The sequence below is a fragment of the Biomphalaria glabrata genome, chromosome 10, assembly GCF_947242115.1.
Source record: "Biomphalaria glabrata chromosome 10, xgBioGlab47.1, whole genome shotgun sequence".
NCBI lineage: Eukaryota > Metazoa > Mollusca > Gastropoda > Planorbidae > Biomphalaria > Biomphalaria glabrata.
Genome location: NC_074720.1, coordinates 12,552,061 through 12,579,039, shown reverse-complemented (window position 1 = coordinate 12,579,039; position 26,979 = coordinate 12,552,061). Strand labels below are relative to the sequence as shown.

The 26,979-nt window shown below is 34.6% G+C and overlaps 1 protein-coding gene and 2 non-coding genes across 3 annotated transcripts; all 3 read left to right on the top strand.

Moving 5' to 3' along the window:
* Positions 1-8,863: 8,863 nt before the first annotated feature.
* LOC106063180 (potassium voltage-gated channel subfamily C member 1-like) lies at positions 8,864-25,134 on the top strand. The gene is made up of 12 exons (XM_056043013.1): positions 8,864-9,000; positions 9,680-9,843; positions 10,961-11,101; positions 15,201-15,397; positions 17,525-17,611; positions 17,962-18,107; positions 19,995-20,129; positions 20,646-20,808; positions 21,711-21,955; positions 22,946-23,133; positions 23,533-23,772; positions 24,858-25,134. The coding sequence occupies exons 1-12, from the start codon at positions 8,915-8,917 to the stop codon at positions 24,914-24,916; spliced, it is 1,851 nt and encodes a 616-aa protein (XP_055898988.1). The 5' UTR covers positions 8,864-8,914; the 3' UTR covers positions 24,917-25,134.
* Trnan-guu (transfer RNA asparagine (anticodon GUU)) lies at positions 15,412-15,485 on the top strand. The gene has a single exon. It is a non-coding gene; the product is annotated as a tRNA-Asn (tRNA).
* Trnan-guu (transfer RNA asparagine (anticodon GUU)) lies at positions 18,311-18,384 on the top strand. Its single transcript has one exon. It is a non-coding gene; the product is annotated as a tRNA-Asn (tRNA).
* Positions 25,135-26,979: the final 1,845 nt, after the last annotated feature.

Below are 26,979 nucleotides of genomic sequence, written 5' to 3'. Positions count from 1 at the left end.
AGGTTACAGTGGCCCAAGGCCAGCCCTGTGTAGGCCTACCAGTAGGCCCGGGTTGAAGAATATAATGGTGAGACCCTCCTGTAAATTGAGTGTGACAAAAACCGAATCGAGGCAAACGGTATGTAAAAAGATATATCAGTGTATGGCTGTAGGCCCTATTTACAGATCACTATATATATATATAAACTATTTGTTGTTTCTCGCTCAATGGGGAGCGAAGCACAGTAAACCTGCTTTATGGCAAAGAAATGTAACTTTTATCAATCTCAACTTTGAAACTGTTGACCTAACTGTCAGGATAAATTAACAGCAGTGACAATGTTTTGGAAGACATGAGAATAAAACGTAGTAGTTAATTGTTACAAATTAAATTTTAAATTGAACACTTTCCTAATGTGTGTATGGAATAGTTCTTTGAAATATTGCATTTATGAATATTATTCTAGAGTTATATCATCAATATAAGACGATTGTAGGCGTATGTGTCTTTGTCGTTTGCACTGGACATTAATGACATCTGTCAGTATCACTTTATGTGTATGAAATTGGTCATGTAGCTGAGAAACACTGACACTCATAGTTCGGCAAAGTAGATCTATTTTAACTCTTTGTCTCCGTAATTATTTTCAACGTTATGACCATATACATAAATAAATATAGACTGGCCGATAAAAGAGTTTTATGAAACGAAATTTGTGACTTGCAATTTTGTGTACTTTATTATACAGCATTTATGAGCAGTATAGTTTTGTTTTATCTCTAAGACTGAAGATCATGCAACTTTTCAGAATTCGGAAATCCGACAACAATAGATATACATGTTTTCAAGTTACATGAAGTTATTTCCTTTTTCCAGACTATATTTATTTATGTCTATGGTTATGACAGAATTGTTCATTTTTCACATTTGTACATTCTACCCTGTTATCATTAAACTTCAACAATATTTTGTTTGTAGGCTAATCAGAAAACGTTACTTTTGGTATAGAATTATAGAAGAATGCATGCTCCTTTTTTTATAAAACACAAATACAAGTTTATAAAACCAAAAAAAAATATTTAATTTAATGGGGTCAAATCAACGTTGGTATCGTCAATTAGGGGAGAAGGTGCTAAGACGTTTTCAGCACCTAGAGTTTTGTCGTCAGAAAATTCAATCGAAATGCTCATCAAAGTGTTTTCTAATTATCCGCCCTCGTGTTGAGCAATGCACTTGATCGAGTTACTTCTAGAGTCACAATGTTCACGCTTTCAAAGTTATTTCCTCAAATTATTTATTTCGTTAGAGTTCCATGGTTAGAGAGTTTCTTCACTTGAATCAAAGAATCGTCCTTCACCTTTACCTATCCCTTAGCTTGTTGAACCGTTGTGGCACCACACAAGATCTGTTGACCGTCTCTGTCTTTTGCCTTGGATAGAATCTCTTTCAATGGCAGGTCCGTCCATTCTTTATGTTCTCTTCCCATTGCTTTCTCTGTCTGCCTCTTCTTTTTCATGGTACTGTTCCCTGAAGGAAGGTCTTTGCGAGCCCATAGGACCTTGTAATATGGACAAAAAATCTAGCGTTTTTGAAAAAAGTTGACTTTATACTTTGAACTTGACAGGCAGACCAACACCTTACTGAATGTTTCTAGTTTTTCTTAGTGCTGCTCCCTGAGAGCGTATATTTTCCCCCCACACAATTGGTGTTAACACTTTTAACACATCGAATATCCAAGTCTAAGTTTTATTTGGAGCGTCATTCCATAACATTTGTCTGATAGTATATTCTGCGAGATTGAACAGAAGAACACTCAGGCATTCGTAGAGCGCCCCCAAGTTGTACGAGGGCACAATTCATCTAGATTCTACAAAGATATTGTTTCTCAGGAAAAATATATGTTTAAAGAAACTGACTACTCATAATTCTTAGTCATGAATCTAAACGAGTGAACAAATACAGTAATATTAAAAATAGAAAGAGAATAATGTTTAAAAAATATGTAGCTTTATGCAATAAAAAAAACTTTATTCTGTTTCAGTATTTTAAGTAATTTTTTATATATAATTTTTTTTTTTAATTTAAAGCGTTAGTAATTTGTGAAACACGAAACGCTGACTATTCAAGGGTTACTTTTCTTCTGTACATTTATAAACCGCTGTCGGATTTCGTTCTTTATAGCAGTACTAGACATATGTTACCCGCGACCCGCGGGTCTTTATTTGCGCATTACTGTCGATATAGTCACTGAGTGTTTTGTAAACAATTAAACGAAATAATAATGTAATAAGTAAAGCGAATAAGTCAATGCAAAAATAGTGTGAATGAAGCTATCAAATCAAAATAGCTAATAGGCTTAATTAAATTCATTTTTTTTCAAATTAAAACATTTGCTTGAAGGCCTACATATATTTGATTAAAATTTGAGATGAATAGACTAAATTTTGTATGTTCATGTGTATAAAGTATAAAGTAGATCTTGAGGTAGACGTAGATCTAAATCTACACTAATCTAGAGTTCTGTGCTGCGCATGCGTGACCTTTTTTTCATGAATGAATATAGGCCTATCTCAACACGGCTACGCAGCTTTAGCGAACAGCGAACGAATGTATTAGAAATGCTTTAGAAAAACAAATTTGAATGTTAATTTGATTAAAATATCAAATGAATGGACAATAATTAGTATGTTTATGTGTTAAAGCATAAAACTATCTTTGCGAAAAGAAGTTTTATCATCTTAGAGTTCAGTAAGAGTTTTAGACCTAGGCCTAGGCCTAGGAATAGACTCAGACCTCAGAAGAGAGATGTGTTAATGTGTAACCATTTGGTAATGTCTAATGAAAGAATGTTCGCCAGGAAATCTGTAGATATCAGGAACTAATTTATGTAAAAAATGCTTTTGAATAATCTAGTGGATTGGATTTATATGTATGTTAAACTTAGCTAATGATCCTTTCACGTTATTTCTCTTTCGCTACGAAAATAAAATTAGGTTTGCGAAAATGGGTTTACCCGAAGTCGATACATTCTTATCTATTAAAAACGAAAAGAGCGATAGCTTTGTCCAATGAATGGGATTATAAAGTAACAATAAAACGAAATAATTTTTAGTACGCGATTCATGAATGAATATAGATCTAGGCCTTTAACTCGGCTTCGCAGCTTTCGTAAACGAATGTAGCTTTAGAAAACCAAATTTGAATGTTTATTTGATCAAAATATGAAATGAATGGACTTTAATTAATATGTTTATGTGTTAAAGTATAAGACTATCTGTGCGAAGAGAAGTTTTATCATCTTAGAGTTGAATTAGAGTTTTAGATCTAGGGATGGGATTATAAAGTAAACAATTAAACGAATTAATATTTAGTACGTGATTCATTACGGTAGGCTATTGTCTAATGAAAGAATGTTCGTCAGGAAATCTGTAGTCACAGATATAAGGAACTAATTTATGTAAAAAATGCTTTCGAAACACAAAATCGAAGGTTAATTTTATTATATAATGAAATCAATGAATCTTCTTTTGTCTTTTCATGTGTCAAAGTAAAAAACTATCTTCGCAAAGTGTATTTCTTAAAATTAGATCTAGGTCTAAATCCTTTCTATCTTTTCTCATGTCAACATTGTAGACATGGCCTAGATCCATAAAATACTATAGCTGTAATAGAGTCGGACAACTTTTTTTTTTTTGAGGGTCTTACATTTGTTTTAGGGCTACAATACATTCACTAAGGTCTAAGTTGGTACCCAAGGAACATTCCTGCCTAGTTTTATCAAGATTGGTCAAGCGGTTTTGATGTCTATAAGTAACATACATACATACATACTCCACACATTCTACTTTATAATATAGATTACTAGACATATGTTACCCGCGACCCGCAGGTCTTTATTTGCGCATTACTGTCGATATAGTCACTGAGAGTGTTTTGTAAACAATTAAACGAAATAATAATGTAATAAGTAAAGCGAATGTGTCAATGTAAAAATAGTGTGAATGAAGCTATCAAATCAGAATAGCTAATAGGCTTAAATCCATTTGTTCAAATTAAAACATTTGCTTGTAGGCCTACATATATTTGATTAAAATTTGAGACGAATAGACTAAATTTTGTATGTCCATGTGTTAAAGTATAAAGTAGATCTTGAGGTAGACGTAGATCTAAATCTACACTAATTTAGAGTTCTGTGCTGCTCATGCATGAACTTTTTTTCATGAATGAATATAGGCCTATCTCAACACGGCTACGCAGCTTTAGCGAACAGCGAACGAATGTATTAGAAATGCTTTAGAAAAACAAATTTGAATGTTAATTTGATTAAAATATCAAATGAATGGACAATAATTAGTATGTTTATGTGTTAAAGCATAAAACTATCTTTGCGAAAAGAAGTTTTATCATCTTAGAGTTCAGTAAGAGTTTTAGACCTAGGCCTAGGAATAGACTCAGACCTCAGAAGAGAGATGTGTTAATGTGTAACCATTTGGTAATGTCTAATGAAAGAATGTTCGCCAGGAAATCTGTAGATATCAGGAACTAATTTATGTAAAAAATGCTTTTGGATAATCTAGTGGATTGGATTTAGATGTATGTTAAACGTAGCTAATGATCCTTTCACGTTATTTCTGTTTCGCTACGAAAATAAAATTAGTTTTGAGAAAATGGGTTTACCCGAAGGAAGTCGATACATTCTTATCTATTAAAAACGAAAAGAGCGATAGCTTTGTTAAATGAATGGGATTATAAAGTGAATAATTAAACGAAATAATGTTTAGTACGCGATTCATGAATGAATATAGATCTAGGCCTATCTCAACTCGGCTTCGCAGCTTTCGTAAACGAATGTAGCTTTAGAAAACCAAATTTGAATGTTTATTTGATCAAAATATGAAATGAATGGACTTTAATTAATATGTTTATGTGTTAAAGTATAAAACTATCTGTTCGAAGAGAAGTTTTATCATCTTAGAGTTGAATTAGAGTTTTAGATCTAGGGATGGGATTATAAAGTAAACAATTAAACGAATTAATATTTAGTACGCGATTCATTACGGAATTGTCTAATGAAAGAATGTTCGTCAGGAAATCTGTAATCACAGATATAAGGAACTAATTAATGTAAAAAATGCTTTTGAAACACAAAATTGAAGGTTAATTTTATTATATAATGAAATCAATGGATCTTCTTTTGTATTTTCATGTGTCAAAGTAAAAAACTATCTGCGCAAAGTGTATTTCTTAAAATTAGATCTAGGTCTAAATCCTTTCTATCTTTTCTCATGTCAACATTGTAGACATGGCCTAGATCCATAAAATACTATAGCTGTAATAGAGTCGGACAACTTTATTTTTTTTGAGGGTCTTAAGTTTGTTTTAGGGCTACAATACATACACTACGGTCTAAGTTGGTACCCAAGGAACATTCCTGCCTAGTTTTATCAAGATTGGTCAAGCGGTTTTGATGTCTATAAGTAACATACATACATACATACACCTCACATTCTACTTTATAATATAGATAAAATCCCAACCGCTAGCAGTTTGGAAACTTCAAATCAGGTCTACAAAGCCTCTGTTCCACAACAGATTCCATGATTTATAAGAATGTCTTTTTTTCTTGTATTTGGGAAATGAGTAATGAAAAGTTCATCTTCCATAGCAGTTTCTTCAAATTCTTCTCGGAAAAAAGTTATCGAAATCAGCCTGCTCTTGTTTGACGCCCTTTTTTGTTTTGTTTGTTTATTAGAACTATGAACCAAGTCCCGGTACTAAGCATTATAGGGTGAAAGACACTCCATGAAATATGTTGTTATGGCTCTATCACTTTGGTCTTTATTAAAGTTTGTTTTAAACCTCATCCTCAAATCACAAAAGCACAGAAAATTCAACATTTTTAACGATTCCATGTGCAACAGAATAGGATGTTTCTTATTCGTTGCTTAATATTTAATGTTAAATTTAGATTTATGTTACCGATAAGATGAAAGCCATGATTACTTTTCTCTTTAGAAGGGCAGTAAAAATACATGAAATTCATCGAGCTTTGAGAACGTTGAATAATTAGCAACTTTGTATAGATTTTAAATCTTACTATAGGAACTATTCCTGTGGCCCTCATCCTTTTTTTTGTGCTACACATCACTATTTTCTTATCCAAACTCTCTCTCCTTTCCACCTCCAACCCACCCTATTCCTGTAATACTATCAAGAGTATTATTAAAACACAGGAGACTAACGTCACCACTAACGCACAATGTGATTAGGCTACCATCTATTACCATAAACCTGATGAAAGCAGTTCCTTACATTAAAGCAATCAAAGCCTCTGGTACACAGACTCTAGCTGAAAACACGGGTTAATGTTTTAAAGTTGATATAAAGTTTGGTATAACACTTATTGCCTTTATTTTTTTTTTTAAATCGGCTTTTACAAAACCCTTATCCGTGGGCCCAAGTGCAATGAACCCTTCTGTACAACAGTTGCTACGCCACAGACTGTGGGCTCCTAATGGTCGTGGGCCAGTGTTTATTTAACCCCTTCGCGCCAAGGATGTTATAGCATTGAGCTCTTAAGCACAAAAAACACGCTGTAAGAATGCTAGGCAACATGCAAGTTCTATAGCTGATACACCATGTTGTAAGAATGCTAGGCAACATGCAAGCTCTATAGCTAATACACCATGTTGTATGAATGCTAGGCAACATGCAAGCTCTATAGCTAATACACCATGTTGTATGAATGCTAGGCAACATGCAAGCTCTATAGTTAATACACCATGTTGTATGAATGCTAGGCAACATGCAAGCTCTATAGCTAATACACCATGTTGTAAGAATGCTAGGCAACATGCAAGTTCTATAGCTAATACACCATGTTGTAAGAATGCTAGGCAACATGCAAGTTCTATAGCTGATACACCATGTTGTAAGAATGCTAGGCAACATGCAAGCTCTATAGTTAATACACCATGTTGTATGAATGCTAGGCAACATGCAAGCTCTATAGCTAATACACCATGTTGTAAGAATGCTACGCAACAAGCAAGCTCTATATTTCTAATATGTTGTATGAATGCGGGACAGCAGTTCTGCAAGAATAGGATCTCACACTTTTTATAATTACTGAATCAAATCTACTGTATTAATTCGGGAGAGATTTCCTTAGAATAAAGTAATATTTGCTTGGTAGTGTGGTATGCGCTCTAGACTGTCGTCGCGGTGGTCCCGGGTTCGAGCCCCTTCCAACGCCAGGCTCCGCGTCCTGTGAGATGTTTGGGCTTGGGTGAAGGAAAATCCGAAACATAAAAATAAAAAACAAACAAAAACATCTTTTGAAAATGAGGAGGCCAGATATTTAAATATTATTCAGTTTCTTTTTTTTTAGTGTGGAGTAGACAAACAAATAAGAGGAGGAGAAGAATAAGAGACAATATATGACGCATACAAACCATCTCCAACTGCATTACTTATACAGAAACAGATAATCAAAAACAATATCACTAAATGTAGACTGAGTAAAGTGTCTTAGACATGATTAATGTTGAGAGTGTTATCGTGTTGTTGTTTTTCTAGTCAATTAAAGACTAATCTTTTTTTTTTAATAATGTAATCACTCGCTCCCTCAGACCCCCCCCCCCTCCCATCTTCAAACACATTCAAATCCCTTCACCTAGCTCTTCAAAAAAAAAAAAAAAAGCCTTATCGCCATTAAGATTACTGAGATGTTTGGTGAAAATGTCTTCGATCTGTGAAATTCGATCACAAAGAACCAGACTGAATGATGGTTCTCAAATGGTAATTCACAAACATCTGCTTCTTCTACTGTAGAAAGGTAAAGGAATAGGAACTAAAATGAAAAATTAAGTTACAACAGGCTACATTTGAACGAACCACTGTATTATAATACGGATTAAAAAAAAAACAACAAAAAAACACGTAACCAAGTTACTAATATCAGTGCCAAAATTAACTACGAAGTATCATATGCCAGATTTTTGTATGTGTTTCTGCCATATTCTTATTTTTTTAGGAATATATGTTTTTTCCCCTTTCAGTTTGGTTGCTTCATTTTTAAATTAGATAACTGTATTTGAGGACATTGATATTCCCGATACATTTGAATGGAAATAATTCACGATGCATGCATTTGAAATAGTCATTCTGTGTGTATTAATTGTACTTGCATGATCAGATCACAATCTCTGCATATTGTGTTGTTAGGGTCATTCTTTTTTTGAATGTAATATGTTGTTTTGAACTAAAGAAACTTTAAAAAATTTAAAAGCAACGCATTTAAAGGTAGAAATAGGGAGAAAGGCTTATTTTTAGCAGAGTGATAGCAAATTGTATAGAAAAAGTTACTTGGGAGAAATAACTTCTTTTAGTATCGACAATAAACCTATTTGTTAACATGAAGGATGGATTGGATAATCAATCAACAATTTTGAGTGTCGATATAAGATTTTTTAAAATGCATAGACTAGATATTTAAATGCAGTTCCGAGTTTTTGTAGCTGAAGTTTAAATGTTATTATTTTGTCACCAAAAAAAAAAAATAAAACAATTAATCGGGTAAAATCACAAAATATCTGTATATTAATGATCTACCTCTAGTCCCTCCTGTAACACTCTTTTTTGTCTTAAATTGTGAGTAGAGGTTGGTTTTACTTGAAAATTGAATATACATAGTAAATAGTGTCTTTTCTGCTTTAAAAAAAATATCAATAGAACTCTTTACTAAAAAAAAAAAAAATCGAATATAGGTCACTGTCTACTAAAGTACAACCAGGAAAATACAGTGCAATAGCTTTTTTATACCTCGTATTTTTTTAAACAAATTTTCGCAGATTTTCTTTTGTTCAATTTTAATTGTTTAAAATTTAAGCGCGCGTCGCCCGGATTGTTCCCAAGACGTCAAAAGATTCAGATATGCAACTAGCTAGAGGCCAATCCTTACTCCCTAAGACTTCTGCGAAAAACAGCAACAGAATGACTCTCAACGTGGGCGGTGTCAGGTAAGATGAAAAGTTAGTCACCCTTAGTGTATTATTATTAATTATAAATATAATGGGTCTTTTTCTTGTGCACACTTTTCCACCTTGAAGAAAAAAAAATATTTAAAAAATTTAATATAGGATTAAAATGAAAACAAGATAAAGAATAACTATTGTTTCCTCTTTGATCTAGAAGACTACTGAGCCGTTTATACGTTTTTATTGTTTATGCACATTACGTGTGCTTATTGCATGAGACTTTGAAGGATAAGGTTACCGTATCACTAATGACTATTATGGGAAAAGTGAACGCTGCATCCTGCAGGTCATAGTAAAAGAAAGTGATTGTTTCAATTTGTTTCTGATAATTGTGCACTCAACGTATACTCGTTCTGCGTCAGATTTAATGGTCTGATGGGAATATTGAGACAAAGAAAAACATGCACAAAAACAAACAATATTAAACATGACAGATCTCTTATCTCTTGTATTCTATCTTACAGATACACGTAGAGCTTTACTTGCAATACTATTTCTTTCAACATAGAAAGGAACATCATATACCGGTTTACGTACAAATTAGATGTAACTATGTGGTTGGAGTGGCCTTAAAATGCTCTAATTTTTTTAAATTATTTCGTTACAAAATAAATAACAAGTTGTTTCTGTTATAACCAAATTTTTTTTTTTATTTCTTTAGATATGAGACGTATCGATCTACACTTAAAACGATACCCGATACACGGCTTGCTTGGGTTACGGATACATCTGTCAATAGCCCTGATTACGATCCGGCCACAGGAGAATATTTCTTTGATCGACATCCGGGAATTTTCAACATGATATTAAATTACTACAGGACCGGTGAGACTGAACAAAAGTTATCTCTTTCTACCCGCTATTCATCTATCTCGTGTAAGCAATCTACCAAACAGTCTGTAAGCCTGATATTGTTGACACGCGTAGGTTTTTTAAATTATCATGGGTAAATGGAAGCGGTGTCTCCGGCCCGGTCTGTCTGTGTGTATGTGACAAAGATGTGAGCTAAGTTGGTAACACTTTTTAAAAAATCAACACGTAGACCAGTGGCGTAGCTAAGGATTTGGAGGCCCTGGGGGCTTGATCTCTTTAGGGGCCCCTGCATTTTGATATTCGACATCATGACATTAGATTAGGGCGTAAAAACAAATTTCGAACACTCATTTAGGGGAACCCCCCTCACCCCACTCTAGCTACTCCACTGACGTAGACATTAAATATAAAAGTCCATTTGATTCATAAATCATTTAGTGTTTTGGGGATTCAAAATATCTTCTGTTTTCTGTGGAAAAGACAATAAAGGATTTTAGGCCTACACATCGGGTTTACCATTATTGCCGTTTGTATGGGTTGGTAAAAGTGGGGTGGAACCGTGTAAATGAATAAAAAAAAAAAAAAAAACAAGTTGGAAGTGAAAAAATATAGTTTCTATCTGGAACCAAGTGTCTGCGGTGTATACGATGATGTCACATTCTCCTGTTTCTATGGCCAACAGTTAATGAAATACTCGAAATGAATGGAATCTCGTCATAAAAATTGTTACTTAAAGAAAAGCTACCAATCTCCACCAGGAGAAGCTTCGGTTTGAAACTTTGTGTTTTTACTTATGTGTCACCATGTCAAAAAAAAAACAAAAAAACTCGAATATTGTGATTTAAACGAATTATCTCAGCTTGAGTTGCTTGACCCTCGAAATGCGTTGTATACTTTATCCTTGTTTCACTTACACATAGACAATGCCTTACATTTTTTCTAAGCATCAAATCTACACGGCTTAAACATTGCTTTCCTGTCCTGTTTGCGATAGGCGTTTGGCTTCATGTTCTATCAAGATCCCCACTAATTTATCCGAATAATAAGCCTCATTTCTATGTATTTATAGTTTTGTTAATTCTTTCAAATCTATACATTTATTCTACGAAATAGCGATAATGTATTTCAGGAAAACTACACGCTCCAACTCACGTTTGTGGACCTCTTTTTGAAGAAGAGCTCGCCTTCTGGGGCATAGATGAAAAGCAGATTGAACCTTGCTGTTGGCCAAACTACAGAGCACACAGAGATGCCCAGGAAACACTGGCAGGTTCGGTTGAGTATAAATAATTCAGATGAAAACAATACGAGGGAACAATTTTCATAGATCAGTCGATCATGCTTCGTTAGTTAAGGCTTGAGAGTCACATAAATATAATAAATTAATAAACAGATATATAGTCTACTACATTTAAAATTTGTTTATGATTTTATAACATTAGCAAAATAACATTTAGGGCCTATCTAGGCCTATGAACGAAATAGATTTTATGGTTGTGGTCGCCGCCTTATCTTATCTTATCTTATATAATACAGACGTTACTTCAAAAAAGAAGATGATTACGTCCTACGCGTCATGCATTTAGTCATGCATATTAACCAATGACTTAAATTCTGCCAAGTCACTGGTTTTCCTGGCTAGCTCAGTGGAGAATCGCCGAGCTAAATAGGTTGAGAACCGCTGATCGAGGTAAAGGCTATCCATATTTTGAATTGGATAAGATGATTATAATATGAATAAAAATATCTCTTTAAATAACATTTGGTTAAAAATTGTTTTCCATTTTAAGTTTTAGTGTATGTTCTTTTAAAAAGTTCATTTCCTTTTTTTTTTCTTTTTATTATCCTTAGCGTTAATGAAACTCCTCTTTTTTTTTTCTTTTTTTTTTTAGCGGCCCCGAAAGCGGAAAAGACGCTATTAGTTTTGTGTGGAATGTCTGTCCGTCCGTCCGTCCGTCTGTCTCGTTTGGATCTCGCAAACTAGAAAAGATAGTGAAAATCGGACATTATGATATTTTAAATCATTCAAAGTTCTGATTCAGCGGATACTTTTTTCTTTTTTGAAAGCGAAAAATCTAATTTTTAAAATCACTTATGCAAGCAGTTTTTTCATAAAAATACACCACTTTTACAACTATTCACTATTAATAGTAACAAACACGGGAGGCTCCTTAGTAGGTGAGTAAATAACGAACGATATTTTTAACAGATTTATGGAAACGGTTTTAGTTTTTTTGTCAAAAAAAGTTTTTTAAATTTACATTTGTATTGCTAAGTTAAGTAAGTTCTGTCATACTAACTACTAAATTTGCACACAAAAAAAAATGTTAACTTTTTTTTTTTAGAGCATGTCCCATTACAAAACAATTAGATCAATTTGACATTCATTATAGGACATCAGTTAGGCCAGGCTCACACGTATCTACACATATACTTTCAATTATTCTTTGGTCTGCTGGACCACTGGGGCACCACACAACATCTGTCAACCTTCTTTCTCCATTCTTCTCTGTCATTTGTCTTTGATAGAATTTCCTTTTTGATGTTATATCTGAAAATATTTAAACCTGCCTGGGTGCAGTGGCCTAGCATCCATGGCGCGAAGGGGCTCAATAAACCCGGGCCCATGACCATTAGGGGCCCACTGCGCTTGGGCCCATGACTCTTGACTTGTCGAGAACTTAGGAGTGACACCAAAGTAAAAAAATAAATTCACTTGTGTAAAAACCGATAAAAAAAAGAATATAAAAAGCTCCATCAAAATTTCATGAACGTTGTATCAAAATTAATATTAACTTCAAAACCATTAATGTAAGGATTTGCTTGCATCAGGTTTTGTAAATTGTAATGGTGGCTAGCCCTAACCGTGCGTTTGAGGTCACAGTCGTTTCCATATCGTACCATTCTTTTTTTTTTCCTGTATGTTCATAAAACCATTGGTAGTACAGGAAGGGGGTGATGGGGGAGAGTTTGGTTAGAAAAAAAAGGAATATATATATATATATAGTCCTGATAGTCACTAATTAAAATTTCGATACAGCTGCAAATTATTCAATTTTCTCAAAGCTCAATATGTTTTTAAATTTTGTTTTGTATTTAAAATATGTAATATCATCTCTTTCTATTATAGTATTCTTCTGTTCAATCTTAACGGTCATGCTGATCTGTTAGATCAGTGGTTCCCAAACTTTTTTGTCTCGTAAACCCCTTGCCATGTTTTTAAGTATTCGGTAGACCCCCCAGCATTTTTTTGAAAATTCATTAACTTCAGATGTGCTTTTCTCACTGATTACTATGCGATATATATTTATTGATGACATTCAAAGCAGAATAAAACAAAATAAAATTTAATATGCATTACAAGATGTAACTAAACAACAACAACAACAACAAAAAAAACGCCTATTGGTGGGCAGCTTTGATAATAAAATGTCAATCTTGGGCTTCAATTTAGTTCGGGTTAACATTCTATCTTCTCGATTAGATGATGTCTAACTGATTTAAATTTGGAAAGTAAGAAAATGTATCATTGTCATTGTATGCTTCATTAATTTAATCCTCACATGAAACACTGAGATTATGCCTTCGTGTTGATCAAATTTAGGTTATCACATTGTAGCTGCAAGTTAACCTCATTCAATTTATGAAACAAGTTTGTGAAATAGACTATGTCTGATTTCCGTTTAATTTCTGTGTTTTAAAATAGGATCTTAGCAACCAAGAACTCAGAAAAAATAGTGTCAAAGATAAGCCTTTCGAAAACTATCATACTTCAGTGTGAAGGAGCAATTGATCAAAATTTCAGGCAAAAAGCAATTCTTTATGAATTTCTTGATTCATAACAAAAATATAATAATACCACTACATTATCAGGCAAGGTTAACTAGTCCAGCTTTTTAAAAAAGTAAATCGTAATAACACGATAACCATTCATTGTCCAAAACTCATTTCACCATCACACCTTTGAACTGTATTGTTGCTTAGAGGAATTTTTAATGATATCAGATATAGGATTGTGTAAAACAGATTGTAAAACCTCTTCAATGGTTGGCAAAGTCAATATTTTGCTTATAGTGTGCAGTTTTTTAGAGTTTGATATAATCCTAAGTGAATATATTGTAAGACGCTCACAAACCTATTCTTTTCTATGATGTTTAATCAACATTTTTCTACTGTGGCTTAATTCTGAATTTAAAAGTTTTCAAAAGTATTTCAAATCTTAATCTATTTTATTTCATGTTGACTTCGATGGTTTCATAGCGACATAGCTTCAAACTTTGTTACATAAAAATAAAGAACAAATGCAATAGTTGTTCAACAAAGAAAGAATGAAGCCAAATTTTTAATAACCAACAATTCTAGGTCAAAATTTTATTTTATAGACTCGGTCATGTAAATTATTACTTTCATGTAGACACAATTAAGGTATTTAAAATAATACGTTAAAATTTTTAAATAAAAAAAAATCATTCCACTAACAGGGTTGAAATTCAAAGGATTAACTAAGGTACAATTCATGTGTGAACGAGTCAATTTCATGAATGGTCATGCTTCAATGAGATCCGCCTTCGTAGACCCCCATTAACAGGCCATAGACCCCCAATTTATTTGTTCACTTCCGTAGACCCATTGGAAGTCCTCGTAGACCCCTGGGGGTCTATATAGACCACTTTGGGAATCACTGTGTTAGATCAAGAAGATAGACTGGTGACTAAATGGATCATGGAATAGTACCTTTCTCTGGCGAATGCTTAGCCTACTATTTGGTTGAAACTTGGTTCATTGCTCTTAAAGAAATTTAACGCCATATATTTATACGAAAACATCATAAAATTGCAACGAATATTCAAATTTGCAGAAAATCAAAGCCTAGCAGATTCAAAACGAGATAATAGATCTGTTGGGCAATGCAGTTCTGGAAAAAATACCGGTACTATAGGATATCAATTCTGTACCTTATAATTGTCTCTTTCATTGGTGGCAGCGCTCAAGACAAATAAAAAGTTGATATCAAATTCGTATTATTTTTTGATACTGTTTAGTGATCTCCGTTGACGGAACAACCAAAGAAATAGAAATTAGATAGTCATTTCTAGGTTTTCCATATATGTGAGTATCAAACGTCAGCTGAATTTGCTGAACAAATGCTCCAAGTAATTAAAAAATACAACATAGGCTAAAGCTACTAGGCTAAAGCTATGAAGGTGCTTCCAATTGTCTACCGGAATATTTCGATCTAGTAGGCCTATAATTTATAAAAATAAGATAAGCCAGAAAAAGTTTCTATCATGCTGCACATTCTAAAGTTTTGTGTAGATCTGTAAGACTAGACTATCACTTTAACAAACGGCTGTGTGTCTATTCAAAAGAGTTCGACAAAGACAATACAAACGACGAAGACTGTGGCGAGAGTCACGAAGAGGAGATGGCCAGAAGATTTGGCTTGGTTCAGCAAGTGACCATCAAGAAGTCTTGGTTTGAGCGATTGCATGGTCAGTGGCATGAAAGATGGCGACCCAAAGTGTGGGCGTTGCTAGAGGATCCAGCATCTTCAATGGCTGCCAAGGTAAATGTTCGCACGTCTCTGTGGCGCAATCGGTTAGCGCGTTCGGCTGTTAACCGAAAGGTTGGTGGTTCGAGCCCACCCAGGGACGAGTTTTTTTTTTTTAATTAAAAAAAATTGTTTCACTATATACATATGTTTTTATCTTGCACATTTTTAGAACTGTATTACACTTTTTTAAATATTTAAAGCAGGATAACATTTCAAATGTAAGATGCATATAACTGTAACAATCACTGCGTTTATTCCCGTGTTTGATCAGATTTATAGGCTCACAACTTTTTTTTATGTCTAAAGAGTTGTAGAGCTAATTTTTAGCGGCCCCCGAAAGGGGAAAAGACGCTATTAGTTTTGTGCGAAATGTCTGTCCGTCTGTCCCGTTTAGATCCCGTAAACTAGAAAAGATATTGAAAATCGGACATCACAATATTTTAGACCATTCAAAGTTCTGATGCAACGGCTACTTTTTTTTCTTAAAGCGGAAAAATCTAATTTTTAAAATCAGTTATGCAAGTACTTTTTTAAAGAGAAAAAGCTAATTAGTATGCATTATAAAATAGACCTAATTTAAAACGAATGGTAATCTTATCAGTTTCATTTTCCTGTAAAGTTTTAATTGCGTAATTTTAGTAATTTTTTTTTAAAAATTCGAAAAAGAGATTTAGCCTTTTCAAAAAATTAAATTATAAGACATCAGTTAGACCAGGGGAGGCGCGGTGGCTGAGTGGTAAAGCGCTTGGCTTCCGAACTGGGTTCGAATCCTGGTGAAGACTGGGATTTTTAACTTTGAAATATTTGGGCGCCTCTGAGTCCACTCAGCTCTAATGGGTACCTGACATTAGTTGGGGAAAAGTAAAGGCGGTTGGTCGTTGTGCTGGCTACATGACACCCTCGTTAACCGTAGGCCACAAAAACAGATGAACTTTATATCATCTGCCCTATAGACCACAAGGTCTGAAAGGGGAACTAGTTAGGCCAGTTTCAAATCTAACTTTACATTCACTTTCACCTATCCTTTGATCTGCGGGACCGTTGGGGCACTACACAAGATCTGTTAAGCTTCTTTCTCCATTCTTATCTCTCATTTTGTCTTTGATATAATTTTATTCGGATGTTTTTTCTGCCTGGGTGGACCACTTCGGGGGCCGATTTTGAGTTTGTGTTTCCACACAAATTGTCTTTTGTAACCTTGTTTTTCTTTAATAATAATAACACTCCCTTCCTTCTTCTAGTTTAGCTATATGTCATGTTTAGGCAGTTTAGTATCCGATTAAAAAAAATCCTTTAAAAAAAAAGCTTATACAAAGGGTAAGAACTCCGTCCTTAAAACTATATCTACCAATAATGTACAAGCTATTCCCCTTATTTGATATCAAACAAATAATTAATTACCAATAAATAATTGGCGAATTGAGTATTTTGTTTATTGAATTCATGTTTGTAAGATACAATGAATAATTGTTGAAGTATCAACTTGATCAGAGAATGCGCGAAGAAGAAATAGCTGTAACAATTGTTTTAAAGGGGACTAAACCCAACACATTTTGCCAAATATGTGAATACTAAAGTATTAGTTTAAACAAAATAATGAATTACCAGTAATTATTAGTTTAATTGGTTACTTTTTTTTATTCATGTCTTGTCTATATCAATGAATAATTGTGCGAAGTTTCAACTTGATCCGAGAATGGATGTGGGAGAAATATCGTCTACATAGGCCTACTTTTTACCAGACAGACAGAGTGAGTTGATATAAGCTTTGTAAACAAAGCAAAACATTAAACATATGGTAAGATACATCATACACAAGTAATGTTGACAATTGATTTTAATTATCAAAAAACAAAAATTCACTATAGGAACTCGTAAGGTACCGGTATAGTAAATGTTGATTTAAAGAGGAAAAAAATAATGATTTTTTTTTATTTGGTGGTCTGTATAATAGCAATCAAATTGAAGAATCACAATGGGAAACCCTAAGTCGTGTAAATCTTGAGTGAGATTTCTAAACAACAAAAAGTTTATTTGAAGACACGAAACTTAAGCTTGCATGCCCATGTCTGTGTAAAATAGTCGTGGAATTGAAAATCAAATAGAAACAAAATACATTTGATGACGTCATAATTTCAGGTTGTCACAGCCGTGACGTCAGTATTTGTCTTTCTAGCAATCGTCACCTTCTGTGCAGAGACTCACCCATTCTTTCGTTACGTCAAGGTAGACATCTTTTGTTATTGTTTGCTCTTCTTTGGAATGACCTTGATAAATGACTGGAATGACTTTGATAAAATTTCAATAGCCTATATTGAAGTACATTCTAACTTTTCAATATATACTGGCACTGCATAACATTTTGTAGTTGTTGTTTTTACCATTTTCGCTAAACGTTTTACAATATATAACCTTAGACCTATAGGACCTACTTAGGGAATTTCTTCGCTAATTTAATGTTTCGTGGAAACTTTAGCGTCTATATATAATTCAATGTTTTGATCTGTACACTGTGATCCTACTGGGCTGTTACTGATTCTACTTTCAAAAGATGCCTCTTTTAATTTGTTATTTAGCATAACGTGAGCCTGTCCAATGTGACGTCAGTGAAAGATGCCCAGAGACTTACCGAGCCCTACATGTTCCTAAAGGTGTCTGAGGGCACGTGTATGGTCTACTTCACATTAGATATCCTGATCAGACTTTTAGTCTGTCCAGACAAGTAAGAAGTAGACTTTTAAAATATTGTACCTGTCAAAACGTAGACTAGAGAAAGAATTAATTAAAAAGAATAAGCTTATAAAAATATTATTGTTGTCAAGGTTTTATGATAAGAAACAATAAGACTTATCTTAGTTCTTTAGTTATGTACGACACATGTCTGCTGTTTACACATAGATCTACAGGCAGGTAGCAATAACACCAGTCTCTGTGGCGCAATCGGTTAGCGCGTTCGGCTGTTAACCGAAAGGTTGGTGGTTCGAGCCCACCCAGGGACGGTATTTTTTTTTATTTCATGTTAAAATATTCTTCTGGACATAGATCTAAAAGCAAACTTTTTATAATGACTATGTGTTAGATGTTCCATTATCAGTTTTGTAAAAATGTTTAAAAAATCAAGCTCATCAAGTCAGAACTCAAGAGGGTTGTTACTATTGACATGAGTGATTTATTGAATTACAAAATGTCGACTTTTTATTTTATTACACAACACTAGGAATTATTTTTTTTTACAATTTACTGAACATGTCTTAGAAAAAGAAAAAAAATACATTAAACGGAAAAAGTTTGAAGTGTTTTTAGTGCATTTTATCAACCTAGAAGATCAACTGTTGAAGTAGCCGATATGTAGTCTCGGCGTTTCTAATAGGAAACTACAGCTCTCAGGAAATTTCCTACAACACAGAAACATCAGCTAGAAATTAGCGCAACCCTTTACTGTTAATTGGGAAACCTGCAACACAGGCTCTCATTCAAATAGTTGTTTCCGACATGGGGTAAAGGAAAACTGTCTTGTGATTCCGTTTTATTAAACAGAGAATAGAACAGTGATGCCCGACCTAATTCGACCTTTTGGCCATTTTAATTTCCGACACTCGTGTCGCGGGCCACATGAACGAAAAGGTACAGAAAAAAAAATTGACCTGAAACTATTTGATTAGAAGCCCTAATAGCTATAATCTAGTACTTACACTAATTAATGGAATATTTCACGTTTATCTTTTTTTTTACGCGCTGAAAATGGCTTCATTTCTCTACTTTAAAATGAACAACAGTGTAGCTAGCTATACCGCCGATTCATTTTATTGTCTCTTTTTGGTAACTATTCCGTCGGAGAAAAAGTGAGTTTGGTAAAGATACATTTGTCAACCTTTTTTTTTTTTTTTTTTGGGGGGGGGGGGGGAATCAAAGTGTGTGTGTGTGTGGGGGGGGGAATTTCTACTCTTTGTGCCGACATTTCGGCGGGCCGGATGGAAGCACGTCGCGAGCCCGATCTTGCCCGCGGGTCGTATTTTGTGCATCACTGGATTAGAAAATACAAGTGTGGTGGGTTTTGGCACAGAACAAACTAAATGACATGACGAAGGCAACTCGTAGGACAATTCCAAACTGTTTATTATACATTAAAGACCTGCAGCCATCCATAAACACATGGTGTAGAACCAGGCACAGACAGAGAATGGAGACGACGTAGGTCCAGTAACGTACGGACACTACAGCGACAAGAGATGCCGGTCGAATGGACAGTGCCCACGTTGGTCTGCCTTGTTATGCGCGGACACAAGGTGCCATCTAGGGGGAAGGGTCACGTGGATATCGGGGTGGCTGGTGTTTTCTGAAAAGGTATCCACTCCACTCCACAAGTATGCTGACGATCTTCACTTTTGAATTGGCCTTGCCTTAGATCTATTTGGTTTCATATAGGCATGACAGTTGCTCTCCACTGTTGAAATCCTCAATTCTGTTGTCTGTAAAGAGTAGTGTAATTTCACTACCGCACATTCATACGGGTTTTTAGCATCCGTTATAAAATGAAAACCTATTTTATGGAAGAATATTTATTTCATTATAGATCTATTATCTGCTTTTTTTTTGTTTGTTTATTCAGAGTCAAGTACATTTTACAAACTCAAACTGTTCTGGACATCTTGTCGGTGCTGCCATTTTACATCAGACAGATCGTTGTGGCAGTAGACTCAGATCTTGATACTTCAGATGGACTTTACTTTTTCAACTCTGTCAGGTAGATCTAGCACACTTTTCTGCCGCCTCAGTTTTTTTTATTAAAGAGTTTCAGCACAGGATATTGAACTGAATTTGAGGAGGACTGATTCGAGTTCTCAATTATCTCATGGTAAGGATGCACGGCTGATGAGGTACAGAAAAGGAATATGAGTTTCCCCGGTCTGCTCGCCCAAGCCCAGAAATGTGTTTCAGACTGGCAGAATAGTGGCACGCTTCCATAAGACAAGACTTCAAAGAGTCTTACACTCAACGCTTAGGACAATTACGAAGAAGAAGAAGAGTATTTTTAAGACACAAATGACTCTTGCTTTAAACTTCAATGGTAACGTATCTCAGATACTACATAAAGTAGCCCTACAGGTATTAGTTGATTCAACTTTTAGTTTTCTAAATAATATAGGACTTAAAAGGAAATATGACAGACTCAAGCTCATTTCTGCTTTAGAAATAAAGCAGCAAATAAATCTGTCTTTAATCTTGCCTAAATTTAAAATACTTTTTATTTCCTTTACAGGCTAATTATGATACTGAGAGTATTAAGGTTGACTCGTCATTTTAGTGGATTTAAAATTCTGGGGCATACAATAAAAGCCAGTGCTAAAGAATTGTTGTTGATGATTTTACTTTTGTCTATTGGAGTACTGACGTTCTCGTGTCTGGTCTACTATGCTGAGCAAGTAAGCTTATTTTGGAGTAACAGACATTCTAACAGACATTTAAAAACTTTAGATCAGTGTTTTCCAAACTGTTTATTGGACGGAACATTTCGCACATTTGAAGAATGTAGCATAAAGTTTGCTTATTTCTTTTTTTGGTGGATTATTTCTTGTTAAAATGTAGACATAATCAAAATAAAACCATATTGTAAATTTAGCATTATTATTTATTTTGAAGTATAAAACTGTAATAAAATACTGTTATAAACATATCAAACAAAAAAAGGTAATGACTTTGACGGTGCTGTGCTTTCCTTAAACTTATTTATAACTTCTTAATACCAGACATGATATTGTTAAGCTGAATTCTACTATCTGGTGTAACGTTGAACCTTTTTCTGACCTTTGACTTTTTGCGACATAATGTTTAAAACCCTGCTTCCAAACAATACGTTGAAGAAAACTGAAGTACAACATCTAGCAGCTTGTGTGGAAATAATGAAGTACACTTCAGACAAACTCGACTAGACATCATTTAATGGTTGATCTTTGACATCTTGCGATCTATAGATCTATAGATAACAAGTTCTGAAAGGGCAATAACTTTACTTTTCTACTTTACTTTGACATCTTGGTATGTTTGTTTCAAATCAGAGTCAGAAGCTAGGTTCGCTCAAAGTTCATTGTGGTGTTTAGTGTTATATATTATTTTTTTGGCTACCGAGAAGAGCTATTTGAATACATTTTTATTTTCTGCATTAAGAATTAATTGACCTGTACGCCAGTAGTTAATTACACCAATAGTTTGTGGAACACTTATTCAGGCGTCGCAGATCAGTCGTTTAGGAAACACTGCATTGATGAGATAGTTATTTAGATCTAAATAGATAGATTTTAATCAATTCATTCATCAACACGTTTAGGTGGTAGAAGAGCCAGCCAATGACTTCAAGAATATTCCACGTGGTTTTTGGTGGGCGGTGGTAACCATGACAACGCTTGGTTACGGTGATATGTATCCCAGGACAACATTGGGCTACATCGTCGGCGCCGGGTGCGCTCTGTGTGGGCTTCTCATGCTGGCCTTGCCGGTCCCTGTCGTGGTCAACAACTTTACTCTCTACTATTCACACGCCCAGGCCAAACTGAAACTGCCCAAGAAAACAAGGTGTGTAAGTAAGATTGGTTTCCGATCGTTTCCCTTCTAAACAGTGGAGGCGCAGTGGCTGAGTGTTAAAGCACTTAGCATCTGAACCGAGGGTCCCAGGTTCGAGTCCTGGTGAAGACGGGGATTTTTAAGTTTGGGATCTTTAGGGTACCCCTGAGTCCACCCAGCTCTAATGGGTATCTGAAATTAGTTGGGGAAAAGTAAAGGCGGTTGGTTGTTGTGTTGCCCGCATGACACATAACCGTCTTTAAAAAAAATTTAAAATGTCACGTTTATGTTTGTAAATACAACAACAACTACTTATGGTCTTCCGAAATGGTGTGCTTTTGTTTTATAAAATTATGTATGCATATTGTATGCACATACAAATAAATATTAATAAAAATAATACCGGTATTTGAAATGTAGTTTAACTAAAACCAATCGATACACAAATGACTCATGCAGTACGAATTTGACTTTTTAACACACTATTACTGATAACAGGTATGTTAAATGTGATGAATAGCAGTAAAATTTAATTCCCCAACAAGTAGTTTAGCAAACCATTGATCACATCTTTTTGTTTACAAAGCTTACATTAACTCTGTCTGTCTGGCAGACGTTTTTCTCTCACATTTCCCATTCTAGGTTCAAGTTGAATTTTGGCACTATTATTCATTGTCGATGAAAACACATGAATAATTAATTTTATTTATTTATATAGAAAATGAAAAAAAAAATCTTGCAGTTTTGAGAGCTATGTCAGTAACTGTGCAGATCTTTCCATTATTTAAGCTTTGTTTGTTTATATATTTTTTAATTTTTATATTTTTGTGTGTGGCAGCGCTGTTAGTCTTATCTACGAAGAATAATACAATTAAACATAATTCAATTTTAAAAAAAGCATAAGACATTGTTATTGAACAAAAGCATGTAACATCAAAATACAACTCATTTTGAAATAAAAAGACTAATAAAACTACCTTTTATCTACAACTAAAATGCCAGAAAAACTTTGGTTGGTGCAGCTGATGCTCTAAAGACGTCGTCTGCTGACCCCGAGAGTTGTTTCCCATCTTCCATGGGCAGCGACTCGTCTCTAAAATCAACAAAGAACGATAAACCAACGCGAAGAAACAGCGTCTGCCCTGGAGGCAATGACCGAAGTCCGAGTACAGACAGTGGATATCGGCAAGGTAAATAGACCTAAATCTAATGCGGGCAAAATGTGAATAATAACAAGGTTACAAAGACAGTTTGTGTGGAAACACAAACTCAAAATAGGTCCCCGGAGTGGTCCGCCCCGGCTGTTAAAACGACAGGTTTCAATATTTTCAGAAAGAATATCAGAAACGATGAACAACAAACTATCAGTACTTTCATCTGCAGTATCGGTAGCCTACTTTTTGTTTGAGGACACCACCTTCCTCCCATTTAAAAGACGGGGGGGGGGGGGGGGGGGGAAAGCGATGAGCATGAAGCTTTTTCCTTAAAGTGCATATTTTCACCCAAAGACGTAAAAACGTTTTGCCCGCCATTTCATGTTTATCTTAATTAAGGCTTCCGCTTGAACTCGCACGCTTCTTTATTTTCAGATAGCCTTCAGGAAGTGTACACAGGCATTAGCGTTATCTATACTGATGAATGTGACGATGTCAGATACACAGCATCTCAGAAATATTTACGTTCGCATAGCGTCAAAGACTTCAAAAATGTCGCATCTGTCACGACAGACAAAGTTATTTCTCGTGACAAACTCTTTTCGAGGGACGATAATTACAACAAAGATGGAGACGAATCAACCTTCCACGAGAAACCAATCAAGGATATTCAGAGTAAATTTTTAAAAATTTTACTTGAAAAATAAATTCTTAATTGTTTGATAATTATCTTCTCGGGATAATACAAAATGTGCATTACTTCAGGAACAAAAGTCAGATTATTTGCAGACGATTGCTTAATATATAGAACAATAAAAGCAACACAAGACACAGATATTTTACAAAGAGAATTAGATGAATTACAGAAATGGGAATCAAATTGGAGCATGTCTTTCCACCCAGAAAAATGTCAGTTGTTAAGAGTAACAAAAAAACTAAAACAAATTAATTCCACTTATCTTATTCATGGCAAACCAGTAACACAGACTAAAAACCCAAAATACCTAGGTGTTATAATAAATGAAAAACTGTCATGGAATCCACATATTGATGAAACTACAAAAAAATCAAACAAAGCATTAAGATTTATTAAAAGAAATTTCTATAAATCAAATAAGAACATAAAACTAAAATGTTATTTAACCTTGGTTAGGCCAATAATAGAATATGCATCCTCCGTTTGGGACCCCTCAACTCAAGAAAACATTAAGAAACTGGCACAGACACAAAATAGAGCAGTGAGATTCATAACAAACGAATATTCACATTTGACTAGAGTAACACCTTTAGTAAAATCACTAAATTTAAAAAGCCTTCAGGACAGAAGGCTCAAAAGTAAAGTAGAAATTACACATAAAACACTGAACCATAATCTTCAAATACAAAAACAAAATTTAAAATAAAATACTCTGAAAGACACAAAGATACAGGCACATTTCTTGTCCCATATGCTAGGAAAAATTTGTACACAAATACTCCTTCTTCCCTAGTGCTATTAGAGCATGGAATGGGTTGCCTAAGCTAGCCAGGAAAACCAGTGACTTGGCAGAATTTAAGTCATTGGTTAATATGCATGACTAAATGCATGACGCGTAGGACGTAATCATCTTCTTTTTTGAAGTAACGTCTGTATTATATAAGATAAGATAAGAAATGCATTTAAATAATATTACATAGATTAGGCCTACAAGAAATTAAAAATTCGTTAGCAGCAGTAAAGAGTTAACCCCCTTCATTAGAGTTTTGTTTTCTTCTAACAGACATTGCAAAACGACGTCGATCGCTTTTACCAGCATATATGGCAGAAATAGATATCTGAACATCCTGGTAGTCTCAACGTGGAGATGAGAGAAACGATTTGAAATGACATTTTTTTTATGCTCAATTCTTTTTTTTTTAAATACATGTACTTGAATACCTTTGGCACAGTTGTCGTTCTTTAAGATTAGCTCACACATATCTTTGAGAATTGTTGCCATTTGCAATATATACATATCCATTAATATTTAAGTCTATAAAGTCATTATGTTGATGCAAGTTTGTTAATTGTTGCATTTTTTAAAATGTCGCTCATCATCGCTACCTGTGGTCTTGCCAACCTACTTGGTATCTGCTTTCGAATCTCTCGCCATGTATTTCTGCCCCCCCCCCCCCACTTTTTTTTTTCCCAATTCCTTAAAAAGGGGGGGGGGGGAGGCGGTTCCAGGTAACGTTGGGTGCATGCTTGCGAAGGATGTGGCCCATCCATCGCCAGCGTTTCTGAAGGATATCTTTTTCAATGCGATGATGCTTTGTTCTTTGCCACAGTTACTCATTCATAAGAATCTTCCTGAGGCAACTATTTATGAGTACCTGGATTTTTTTTAATGATAGTAAGGTTCATCTACGTGTTTATACCTATAGCCTATTGTAATGTTAAATAAAGAAACACCGAAGAGTAACCTAAAACAAGAACGACACATGAACTGACAAAGAGACTTGGACAGTAACACACTAATCAATATTGTGAACACATTCTCATGACGTTACATAAACATATAGTAACTATTTCACCACACTTATAATAGACGATTTTTAAAATCGTGTTTTAAAAATGGTACATATGTATGTATGTTTGTATTCATCAAAAACTAGCCGTCTCAGTTGTATAGAAAACGATAGCCAATTGTGAAGCGATGCGATTTTAGTTCATGAGTGTAATATGTCTAATGTGGGTCTGCTGAATCGTTGATGTTCAGAAGACTGTGTTAATTACAAGACGAACTAGACATACACAAGATTGAAGTAGCTGTAAACAGACTAAGTCACTTTATGATGCTTCAATATAATAATTTAATTCACAACGAGAACGACCTAGTTTCAGTCACTAACGTTATAGATGTTTCCTCCTAGAAAAACTAGCATCAACTATTTCTCAACCAAAACAACAGTCTCGCTTTGAATTATGAATTACTGTCATATCTGTGCGTTCACCATCGGTGCGTCTCTTCGTGAGTTCAAAACGTGACAGAAAGAAAGCCGTCTGGCAAAGGCCAACAGTACTTTTGGTCGTCTCCAAATGAGAGTAAAAATCAGACTGGTCATGGCCACATTTTTATATGCTTGCGAGTTTTGGCGCTGACTACAGAGCTAGAGAGGAGGATCCTAGCAATGGAATTGACATGCTAATGAAGGATCCTAGGTATCCCATTTAAAGACCGCATCACAAACGAAGAGATCAGAGAAAGGGTTACCCCACGATGACCTGCTATCTGTTGTAAAAAAAAACAACCCGCAAACTAAAATCTGACCATATTACAAGGTCTTCGGGGCTCGAAAACAGTACCAGGAAAAAGAAGAAGAGGCAGACAGGGAAAACGATGGGAAGACAACATAAAAGAATGGAAGGGCCTGCCATTGAAAGAATTTCTATCCAAGGCAAAAGACAGAGGAATGGAGAAAGACGGTCGACAAGTCTTGCATGGTGCCCCAACAGACTAAGGGATAGGTGAAGGTGAAATGAGAGTATGGCGGAATAGGTCTCTGCCTAATAAAATAAAAATGTCTGTAAAGCCAAAAGTATTAAATATCGCAAATCCTTTGAATGGCTATAAGGCCTGGATGCTTTATATGACTATCGTTTGCAAACCTGAAATGGACATTCACTTAAAGTTAAAATAAGGTTTACTGCCTTTCGAAATTTGTAGCATCATTTGAACTATAAGAAACATTTGAAGTTTTAATTTGAAGTTAATCTGGCCCTATGTATGCTTTTAAAGTTGTCCATAACGGTGTAAGAAACAGGTCTACATCATTTTTTTACAGCAAAAATAAAAAATGTTATCTCTAAATACAAAAAGTGTTAAGTCTATAAGAGTATATTTGATCAAATTAATTCAAGAC

Bases quoted from the DNA above. Each gene is read 5' to 3' on its own strand.
- LOC106063180 (XM_056043013.1), top strand. From the start codon at position 8,915: ATGCAACTAGCTAGAGGCCAATCCTTACTCCCTAAGACTTCTGCGAAA. The intron at 17,612-17,961 runs GTAGACATCTTT...TTTGTTATTTAG, and splicing joins CATTCTTTCGTTACGTCAAG to CATAACGTGAGCCTGTCCAA. The intron at 20,809-21,710 runs GTAAGCTTATTT...CAACACGTTTAG, and splicing joins TGGTCTACTATGCTGAGCAA to GTGGTAGAAGAGCCAGCCAA.